At 34.3% G+C, this 12,012-nt stretch overlaps 1 protein-coding gene across 1 annotated transcript in view; it reads left to right on the top strand.

The window, feature by feature from the left end:
• The window catches only part of LOC129003794 (probable ATP-dependent RNA helicase DHX34), a 53,191-nt gene extending 45,822 nt beyond the window's left edge, over positions 1-7,369 (top strand). Inside the window, exons 16-19 of the mRNA XM_054432095.1 lie at positions 256-377; positions 3,043-3,274; positions 4,308-4,429; positions 6,241-7,369. Of these exons, the coding sequence (XP_054288070.1) occupies positions 256-377; positions 3,043-3,274; positions 4,308-4,429; positions 6,241-6,374 (610 nt within the window). The 3' untranslated portion in view covers positions 6,375-7,369. The remainder of the gene's footprint in view (positions 1-255; positions 378-3,042; positions 3,275-4,307; positions 4,430-6,240) is intronic.
• Positions 7,370-12,012: the final 4,643 nt, after the last annotated feature.

The raw sequence follows: 12,012 nt of genomic DNA, 5'->3' as shown, positions 1-12,012 counted from the left end.
ACAAAATTATATTCAAAGAAAATTATATATAAAACAGTATACTTTAGAGTGTTTTTAAGTTTCTATACATTTTAAAAAAAAAACCCTGTGATTGCGCAATAAATGGGCCCACATTAATACCATTACTACGGACACTTGGAGGGTTAAGGAAATCTTTTATGGATTGACATGTGAAAATATTGTGTCAAATATTTTTACAGGATAAATATTTAATTTACAATTTTACTAATTAGTATGTTGGTGTTGTGTGGCCAGAGTGGTGTGTGACAACTGGCTGGAGGTGAGGTTCCCAGCCCCAGATGTGGCTCAGGCCTTAGTAAAGAGAGTAGTGCGGGCAAGGACGCACTGGGACAACCTACTCAACATGCGGTTCAAAGGTATTCATCATCCATCCTATCTAAGCAGTTAATGTTTAACTGTGCATAAAACAAGTCAAACCCTGTGTAGTTTTGTTCAAGTAGAGGCTCTAGGCCAGGATTTATAATTGTAGAATAAGGAGGATAGCAGCTAGCTTGCCTTGAAAAGGTGTAGGTAGGCAGAACACACAACAGAAGATAAATTGAACACACAATATTTCGTCCCCTGGAGGACTTTGTATGGAAGACTTTCCCAAATTGGGATTTCAGTTTCTAAGTTAATGATATTTCCAGCCTACTCTACCTTTTAGTTTGATATTTATCTTTGAGTACTTTGTATTGTTTTGGGTATTATTAAATTTGGGTTTTGTAAGCGAGTGCTGAGTTTTATTCCTGAGCTACGCACCCAGTACCTCTCGATATTTTCAAAAATATCCAGGGTCGTCTCCTTTAAATAAATGGGGAAATAGGTTTTCTTTTTCCTATCGTCCCAATTGTTAACGGTCGCTGCCCTTTCGTATTAAAAAAAAGGATACAATGGACTCTGACTGAGTCCCTGAATAATTCCCTGGATGAAAAAATGGGAGCTTATTCTGTGCTACCGCCATTTCCACAGGTTCTTCTTCTTCTTCTCCCTGACTATCGATTGAAATAGATGACAAACTAAAATCATCTACGTCCTCATAATCATAAACATTTTTGTAGAAATTTTCCGTTTACTCTATACTATTACCAAATCTCTCTTGAATCAAACTAGCCCTCCTATTCCACCTCGCAATATCCTCATAAAACTGTCAAAATTGATTATTCTGTCCCTCTTGGGTCACTAATCTAATTAACCTACTGTAAGGCTAGATCTCAAAAATTCCAAATCTGCTCCTTTCAAAATATTTAATTTAAATTTAATTGCTTGTCCTTATCCCTTTTTAAATTTTTAATATCTGACAAACTTAGATCCATGCTTAAAAACTAACTTTTACATTTTCATAAACCTACGCACTAAACCTATTGCTAAACAGCTAAAATCACACAAGTGTGATAGCAGAACGCTGTGTTAACATGAATTGTTTAAACATTGCCTCAAAGTATGTATTGCTAGACACAATTAGACTAGATTGCTTAATCCCTACTGAACAAAGTACAGTGCAACCTATGTAGCAATACTGCTAACTATGCCGAGCTAGCACAACAAACCTAGCATGTCCTAACAGCAACCCAACTCGCTCTTTATCGTTAATAAAAAAATGTATTTACAAACAAAAGGGAGCCAAAATTAAAATTACCAATTCTACTTTAGCGCTTTCAGTCACCCACTAAACTACACAAAGTATTACACATACTTGGGGAATAACGAATAGAAATTCTAACAAATAGCAATATGACTAACTAATAACTTCTATCAGTTACTTTTCACGAGAAACTAATAACTTCTAACTAGTTAGAATTTTTAACTAACTTTCCCAACTATGCGGAAGCCTCTCAAATTCGGGTTATTTATTTCACGTGATCAGTGAGGGTGGCGTGCAGCCGTGAGAGGTCAGCGCCCTTGTAAACAAACAACGTGGGGGGTGGGGAAAGAGAAAGTCAAAGTCCAGTTGCTTTGGAATACAGTGTGCCTGTGGAAGGGCAGTGACGGCCAACACCCCAAGCACTGAGGGGTGGGAAGGGGGAATGTCGGTTTGGTGATTGATATATCATCTCAAGTGTCAAAACATTGTCTTCAGTTGATGTTCATTATCTGACAAGTTTTAAGTCATTTGTTTCTGTTGTAGTAATGTAAAATGTGACAATGTTTGATTAAAACACAAGTACCAGGGGACCGAGCTTGCTCGAGGTGTTTGATTTGTTCAAGAGGTAAAAAATAAAGCTTATAAGCCTACAAATATTTTTAGTCTTACTAAGATGAATTAAGTTGTAAAGTCAATTCGTTTTCGTTAGACATCCACTCATCCTTAATTTACCTTACAAACTTTTTCATGTGGACGAGCAATCTAAAAAATGCCTACAATAAGCATCAATCAATATAAAACTCATGATACATAACATCTGTTATCGGTAGACCGTTATTGCATTAAGTCACTGGTATCGCGGAATCAATTCGTGCGGCGCATCGTCGAAAACTACAAAACGTCCTTGGCCTTTCCTTTAGATTTTTAGTTCAATATCAGTGATTAATGTTTTGCGGTAAAACACTTAATGTTTTTGAACAGTCGTAATTATCCCTTTGGTTAGTAATACATCATACAATTCAAATGTATTATAAAAGCAATTCTCAATAGCATTGCAATTAGAGGAAATCGTAGAAGCCATTTTTTAATCATTGTGCACAAACTTTACTCATATTATAGTATAGATTAGTAACCAAGATGTGTCATTACGAAATCCTTTAAAACAGCCACCCAACAAACAGCTAAATTCTACAAAAACTAACTTTATTTTTTTATCAGTTAGTTTTTAAACTATTTAATAACTTCTATCAGTTACATTTTACGGGACTAACTAATAACTTCCAACTAGTTAGAATTTTTTACTAACTTTCACAACTTTAACTATGAAGTGTTAAGCTGTTAAGGAACACCAATCTAGGGGAATGCTACTGTAGTATAATTATGTTTACACCTACGACAAATTTAATTCTCTCCAACATTGAGTTTGTCAATTTTGTTACTATAATTATATATTACAGATGAAGACTGTGGCAGCCTAGAGAAGGAATTGACAGAGGATTTGGTTCACCTGATGAATAGTCAGGTGGTGTACAGCATGCGTCGTCTGTTAGCAGCTGATCTCAAACAGCTGTTTGTGGGTGTGGGTCACAACACTGCATCAGGTTCCAACCCCCTCAGTCCTGGAGAAGAAGTCACCAACCACCCTAAGTTGGGTGGAGTTGTTCTAACTCCGTATCTCACATACAACTGGTTAGTAATTGTATATCTCGTTATGGAAGGGGGGGCAAGGGGTATAAAAAAAGCTACAGCTGAGCGGCAGGTTGGGTGTCATAGCTTATAATGGCATACCTTATAATTGAGAATTTGTTCCATAATTTGTAATCGTAAAAATGTGGCATAGCTTATAATGGAAATAGAAATTTGTTCATAACTTATAACCATAGAAATGTGGCAAAGCCTATAACAGTTTTTATAAATGTGGCAAAACTTATATACTTCAAATAAAGCTGTCTGTTCGTTGTCAGGACAGAATTCCATCGGAGAAGACAGAACCATTACTGAGGATCGGTTTAACACATTGAACCCTATGGGCGCTAACAGGGCTTATAAGCATATAAAGGGGGGGAAAAGTCTCGAGGCAGTTGAATACTTCAAAAAGTAATAAAGAAATAGCTTCGAAACTTTGTACACAGTTACTGAGCATTGAAATACACACACACATTATTAAGTGATGCTACCTCTTCAGGGGGATGGCCACTATAGGGGTCAGAAGAAATTTTAAATGTAAGCATAAGTTGATAAGCAAATGCAATTAAAGGTGAATACTTTACTAGTAGAATACAATGCCGCAAACCCGAAATCAAAGGGACAACTGAGTAAAAAATGGTAGCCGTTAAAAGATTTCTTGAATCTGCTATTTTGAATCTTTGAACGGGTGCCATTTTTTACTTAGTTGTTCTTTTGAGCTAAAATTTACGGCATTGTAATCTACTAATAAAGTCCTTTAATACGTTCAGTGCTGACTACATCAATTGATGTAGTTGCGCCACGAGCACTCCTACCGGCCTACATCAATTGATGTAGTTGCGCAACCCCCACTACGTTAGTTCAGTATGTTTTTCTAGGCAATTTGCTAACATTTAATATTTAACTTGAACTTGTTGTATTTGAGTTCGTTATAAACTACAAGTAGCAGAGTGGAAATTTCTAGTTTTCAGAATGTTCTACATCAGCAATTTTAACTAGGGGTTTTCATGAAGACTGATTAAAAGGTTGTTTTCAGCTTGGTTGATGATTTCATGTTGGAAACTTGGACCTGTGACAAGTGTGAGCTTACAGCAGCTCTTAGCTTCCTAGAGAAAGAGCAGCACTTGATGGAATGTCAACCTACTACTCAGAGTTCTGGTTAGTGAATGTGTTCAAATTTTTGGTTTAATAGACGTTGAGAGTATTGTGTGACAAGTGAGACAAAAGAACAAGTGTTTGCCATTGTAATAAAACCTTAACTTTTCACTTACGTATATGTAAGCACAAGCCAATAAAAACTTCTAAGGAAATCACCGGCATGGGGTTCAACCTTGGAGGAAAATTTAGAACTAATATGGTTGTAAAATGCAAGAAAATACCAGTAGGGGTGTGTTATAATAGGACTAAAAGTGATTGATAATTGGGTTGATCCCAGGGTAGATCAACAGTTGAATACATTTTTGGTTTCCGGTTCTGGTGGAAATAGGCTACTAACTTACTGACTTGAAACTTTATGTAAATACGTGATTTCCCTGGACAGTAAAGTATAAACTTAGGCCATTTATTTTAATGAGCCTAGGTTTATGATTTAGTGTCCAGGGAAATCGCATATTCACACTTTAGGTACCAATACTTTTACTATTTTGACACAAACTCTCACCATGGCTGATACTTAAACTCAGTTTAACTTACTCATAATATATGAGATGAGCATGACGCCATCTAATGCTATTACAGCAATTGATTGGCTTTTAGAGATTTGTCATTGGATCCAAATCTTAAGCAATTACCATTTGCAGAAAAAGTGGTGTTATTCTCAGGGGATTTTCGACAAACTTTACCTTTGGTACCTCATGCAGGACGTACTGTCATAGTTGAGAATTGTCTAAAAAATAACCCATTGTGGCCCTGCATAAAAAAGTGAAACTTACAAAGAATATGGGTGTATATGATGGGGAAAAGGTTTTTGCCAACTTTTGATGACATAATAAATAATGATGTTTTATCCACCATTCAAGGCGAAACTAAGGTTTACGATAGTGTTGACACATTGCTGGCCGACAACATGGATGCACAACTGGAATGTTCAACGAAATTACTCAACAGTGTTGAGATTAGTGGCCTCCCAAGACACCATCTTTGTTTGAAAATTGGTGCAGTCGTTTTGTTGAATACTGCAAAAGGCTTAATAAATGACACACACCTACAGTTAGCTAGATTACACAAAAACATTGTAGAATGCAAGCTTCTAACAGGAACCAATGAGGGAGAACAACATAAATATTCATTCCCAGAATCAAAATGTGTCCATCAGAGACAAATCTACCATTTAAGATGCAAAGATTGCAATTTCCTCTCCTGTTAGCATTTGCTATGACAATTAATAAGGCACAGGGCCAATCGCTAACCAAATCTGCAATTTACCTACCTAAGCCTGTATTCACTCATGGCCAGCTTTATGTTGCCCTTAGTAGGTCTAGGTCATTCAATGGCACTAAAGTTTTCATCGACGAAACCGGTAACTCCGGGGGGGTATTTCCAGATGGATGTTTTTCCACATCTAACGTACGTGGTGTTCGAAGAAGTGCTACTTGACTGACAACATTTTTGTTCAATTAAAGTTGTTATTCTCCTTTTTTTAATAATTTTGCGGCGCATATAGCCGCATGGTTGCACTACTTTATTGTATTATTTGTGGCAGGGCTTGAGTTAAAAGGTTTCAATATCAGTAACTTTATTATTGTTAACATGTTTACAAAGGCTATTTCTATTTTACATGTTATCCTACCTTTATAGGCTTATCGAACCTTGCCACTGCCAACATAAATACATTTATGTTATTTATTTATAACCAGTTAGGCAGTTATAGATTTTCTCACTTATGCCGATACAATATACCTCCAGTATTATTTGTTCTTTTATTTACTGTAGTGGCTGACCATGAAATCCATACTATTTATATGTTTCAGAAAACAAAGAAGTTGAAGAGTTTTCAGCTCCCAAACCCAACAGTATTCCGTACAACTGTCCGGAGTGTGATAGAACCTTGCATCTCACCCCAGTAGAAGTGTTGAAGCACAAACGTTCTCATGTTAAATCTTAACATCACATTGTATAGATGGATAAGTTACAGTGTGGCCTGTTTTATTGTCTTAATGACAAGTTAGTTCATTGTCTAACTATCCTGTCTACAACTGTGGTATATTGATTACCAGATAGACTTTAATTTTAAAAATTCTATCAAATTCTAACTTTTAGATTATTAACTAAATATAAAAAAAAATAAATAAAATTGTTGTACGGTGGCTTCATAGTAGCCCAATTGAGTACCAGAGTGTCTTTAATACTTTTTTCGTTTTAATAAGATTTGATTTTGTTCCATTTTAATTTTCTTGTATAAATTGTAAAAAACACTTTTCCTCCAATTATTGATTTTATTTTTTTGTGTTCTTTAGTTTTGTCTCAGACCATGCAAGCCATAAACAAACAGTAAGAATTTAAAAAAGTTCTAGTAAAGTTTTTATGTAAAAAGAGTATGTACATAGTTTTTAACTCACCGTGTATATACATATTTACATTAAATAAACTTGTATATAACAATAAAATAGTGTTGTTAAAAAGTTTCAAAGAGTAAAATTAATTCAGTTTACCTGTGTAATAGGTAAAGTATTCTTTTATGACAAAATTGTTAAGAGAAGGGTGAAGGCACCGATTAAGCTTGAGTTTCCTCTTGTATCAGACACAGAAAATTTGGCTATTAAATGTAAAGAATAGTTTAAAAGTCTTGTCGGTATTGTCACCTACTCCCTAATGATAAAACTTAATACTGTACTAATACTCCATATTTGTCATATTGTGTCAAAAATTCAAGGGGTGCCCTTATGGTTGTCCATCAAGTTCTTAGGCACCCACCGAGCAAACACTTTCTTTTAAGCAAGATGATCTGTCACTATCTCATGTAGGAGTGGTGGTGAAATTTGTGGAAAAGTGTCATGTAAAGTCGTCAAAATAAAATATTGATTTATTGATTTACTCAACGGTTTCTTCAACTTTTTGCTTCAGTTCATCTGTGACTAGTCATGGCCTCCCGCACTGATATTCATCATACACGTTAGTCCTTCCTTGGTTAAACATGATACACCACTTTCTTACTGATGACTCATTCATCCCATCTTCACCATAGACAGCTTTATTTTGCCTATAAATTCCAATGGGCTTAACTTTTTGAAAGCTGATTACACTCCGTACTTCACATATGGCAAGATGTTTGATTTGCGCTGCCATTTTTAAAACGCTGAAAAAACAAGTAGAGTGATGGTTGTGTGTGTATGTCTGTTTGTACAGGATAAACTCATAAATTACTAAACGGATTGGACCTAAATTTCACAAATAATAAATATATGATTACAGTACCGAGGATCAGTTTAGAGCTATCCCTGCTTTGATATTGTCTGACTTAAGGCTTTGCCCTCTGGGCTTTCAAAAGTTCTGAGGTGAGGCTTTTAAAAGTAAATATTGATTGGTCTCTATGTCAACAACTCACAATGTTAACATTTTCATGGACATTTAAATGTAAACCAGTAGAACTTTAAAATTCACTTTGTTTTACAATTCCACAGAGCTGATCCAAACAAATTAACTTGCTATTATAACAAGTGATTTTATATTACCGCACCATTGACTGTAAAATAAATTAATGTGTTGAAAATTGTCAGGTTTAAATTTCCATCATAATAAAATGAAATTCCACTGAAACGTAATTGCTAAAACTAGTTGTAAATAAATTGTGAGTTTCCTTTATATTGATTTTAAAATTAAAATAAACTAAACCCACTGTTCTAAATAACTAGGTGGCATTCGCAGAGACAATTGAGTGGAGTCATCAGGGTTCCATATACTGTATATTTTTATTGATCTTCACCATCGAGCTTCATAATTATTTTTTACTTACAATATTAAGTTAAGAGAACATTTGTGTAAAGATAAATATTGATGTAATTAGATTAGCTACACGTTGTTTCGTAATAAAGGGGAGTAAAAAAATACAGAGATGTAATTTTACTAATTTTAGGCATTTTTGGAGACCTGCATTTACATTTTAATTTTAAACCCTCTGAGTTAGTCACCAACTTTGGTTTGGAACTTTTTTTATGTGCTCTTTTTTAAGCTTTCACTGTACTATTTAAGATACTTTTTTTTGTTTTAAGATTTACTATTGTATAATTTATTATTTATTTTTTGTTTAAAAGTTGTTGATTTGAATTACAATCCAATTCAGTCTTAGCATTATTAATAAACTTCAATAAATCCTCTCAAATAAAATTTACAACAACTATAGAATTTCGTAATAGTCATTAGAAAATCTTCAACGTTCAATTGAAAGAAGAATGGATAGAGAAATTGAAACAATGTATAAATAGAAAATCCTGTTCAAAGTTTAATTAATTGTGGACTTTTGAACTCTACACTAATTAAGTACTAAGATGTAATCAGCATGTAATTGAACCAGTTTCAATTACAGTATAAATTTTAACTATGCTTATATAAGACACTTCAGTTTGCAAATTTATTAAATCTTATCTTAAACTTTATAGATAAAATGAACTGCTTGGCAGAATATTTGGATAAACTGTATGAGGATTTAGTAGTAAATGTAAAACTTCCCACTCAGCCTGAAAACTTTGCTAAACTACAATAATGTAGAAACAAGTTTGAAGTGTCTTTGTTTAATCTGGAATTTAAAAATATACAAATAGTTAATAGAGCAATGTATCTTTCTGAAAGCATTGAAAATCATACCATGTTATTTTATTTTGGATTACCTATATTTGAATAAATAAAATTGATTGTTAGACATAAGAAACCATTGAAAATCTCAATCAACCATTACACGTTAAAAGACAATATAAATGAGATATGATTAATTTACTTTATAATAATATCTTTATTGCCGTGAAACAAATATAACAATTACATGGCATCCGTCATAGGCATAACAAATGATAGCAAAACAAATAAATATAACAGCATACAACAATTCAAAATACTCATCACTAAAAAATTACTCAAAACTTATCATTTGATTGATTAAGAATCTCAGAGCAGCCGAACACGCATCTATACTCATTTGTGTTAAAAAAAAACTCACCCACAGTGTAGTATTCCTTATCAATCAGAAATCTTTTTAAAAGCTTTTTAAATTGTTTTTCGTTCCTCTGTTTTCTTATTTTTTCAGGAAGCCTATTCAGGAATCTCACCCCCGTCTGAGGCGGCAAGCTTATGGCTGCTTATACAGAGACATTGCTTTGAATTCATTTTTCCTACACACCATGGTAATAGAAAGGCTATTTTTAGCATCGGGGTTAACAGAATAATTGGTTATCCGAAACGGCTCTCTCCCTTTTATTTCGGTTAACCGGGGTTCTACTGTACAACAATGAACTACTACAAACTCAAAACTCATAAACTAATACAACAGTAATAAATTGAATGGTCAAACATTTGTGAAAAATCCTGAAAAATGCTACAATAGTCGGGGTTACGGCCGACTAGAGCATTGAATGGTCCCCTCAAATCCATCCATCATTGGAGATTTCCATGACTTTCAATAACCAGAATTTTTTTCCATGACTTTCCAGAATGTGGACACCCTGCCTGGCCTTGTATTAGGCTGCATTTAAATTTAGAAAACGTGGCAGCTACCTAGAGAGGCAAGAGTAAGTAGGCCCAGCTCCCTGAAGCCCTACAAGACTCTCACCTGTAGTTTAGCCACTATTCTGAGTGCTCTCTTTTGAAGGCGGAACAACCTTTGGAAGTCCGCTTCTGCACATCCATCCCAGAGTGCAATGCCGTAAGAAAGATGAGGGTAAATAAGGCCAAAGTAGGCCGCTAGCAAAACATTTTCTGGACAACATTTTGAGAGGACTCTTAAGGCAAAACAGCCTGAAGACATTTTCGTACAGACGTCAAGGTGGTTACTCCAAGTGAGCCCTCGGTCAATGGTGATCCAGAAACTTAAAAGAATGAACTTGTTCAATTTGTGAGTCATCAATCATGACTGTTACGGTCTATTACGGTTTATTACCTCTGCTGTGTTTAAGCATTGACTCTTGGATATTGAAGATAGTATATATTTTTGTTTTAGGTTTTATTAAGAGGCAGTGAATAAAGGATGTTAAGACTTTAAATAAGGCAATTTATTTCACCTGAACAGCGTTTCATAAATTAGGTTAACGTCTGAGGGAAAATCATTGCAATATGACAATATTCTAGGGAATTTAAAATACCTAAATACCATACCAGATATTTTGGAAATTTGGCACCTAAGTATCAATTCACAGACGATGTAGGTTTGGTTAACATTACGGTTTAATCATCACTATCAAAACTTTTGTTATCTGACCTCCCTGTAAATGATTGCCCACTATGAGATCACAAGCTATTTCCTAATGGCATCATTTTAAACATCAAAACAGGTGAATTGAGACAGTCTTTAATACAACTGCAGACTGTACTTAGAAAATACACATGGCTTTAGGCCCCTGCTCTTGCACGGCAACCTTTAACTCCAGGCCGCGGCCTGGTAGAATTGGCAACATTGCAAGTAGTGTTGTTTAGTGTCAGACATCCATCTCAACAGAACAATTAGTATATAACACCAGATTAAAAATTAACCTACCTCAGCATAATCTCGAATTGTATACTAAAAAGACATCTTACATAGGGCTAAAATTTCTCCAGTCTATACCAACTCACATCCGTAAAGCAACAAAATTTAATAAATTCAACAGCTCTTAAAAGAATATTTTTTAAGAACTCCCTGCTACTCAGTAACAGAATTCTTTAGTATTAGTAAAAAACAGTTAGGCATAACTTAATTTGAATTCCAAATACTGTAATCCTTAAAGTCATGGTTTTGTTAAAAGTAAAAGTAAAGTAATTTTAGTACTCTTTTTATGTATTTAATTAGCAGTAAGCAATTTTGAATTTAGCTTATGACTCTATTCAAGTTCATGTAATGTGAAACTATAATGAATAAAGAATGTTTTGACTTTGAGAAGTCCCATACGATAACATGGCAGACAGTGACATCAGCTCATTAATTCACATTTTATTGATTTAAATTTATGAACATAAATTTATTAAAATATTTAAAATCAAACATACGGAATTGAAAACCAAAACCATATGCATTGAAAATATATAATCTGTACATTTAAAGTGGATTCAATATTTTCACTGTCCAGTAACCAAGCTTTCGTAAATACACGAATACTATTAGCTGCTTCCAAACTAAACAGCTATAACAACCCTACTTGCGACGTTGCCACTTTGAAGGACGCGGCCTGGAGTTAAAAGCAGCCGTGGCTCTTGTCTATATTTTCCCATGCTGCATACCAACATACATTAGAAACGCATCAAAGTCCATCAAATCCGTGTGTATGAATCTTTACTACCCTTACTTCGTACTGACATAAGTTTGTGTTGATAGCTATGAAACAAAAATAATTGAATTTAATCTATTTGTTACGTAGCTTTTAACAAGTACCTATTTTGTAAGCTTTTGATATTTAAATATAATATTTAACATTTAAAAAAATGGTTTTAGTTATTTTCTTTCTAATTTGACACTTTAGCTCAAATTCAAGATTGTCACAGCAGATTAGGCTGAATAGTAAATAGTTATTTGTGTAACTAGTGAGCAAAGTGGCACTTTGCTGCACACGAGAGCAACGTTTACG

The sequence above is a fragment of the Macrosteles quadrilineatus genome, unplaced genomic scaffold (assembly GCF_028750875.1).
Source record: "Macrosteles quadrilineatus isolate MER2022 unplaced genomic scaffold, UCM_ALF_1.0 Scaffold_9__3_contigs__length_116548681, whole genome shotgun sequence".
NCBI classification, from domain to species: Eukaryota; Metazoa; Arthropoda; class Insecta; order Hemiptera; family Cicadellidae; genus Macrosteles; species Macrosteles quadrilineatus.
This window is presented reverse-complemented; position numbering and strand designations above follow the sequence as displayed.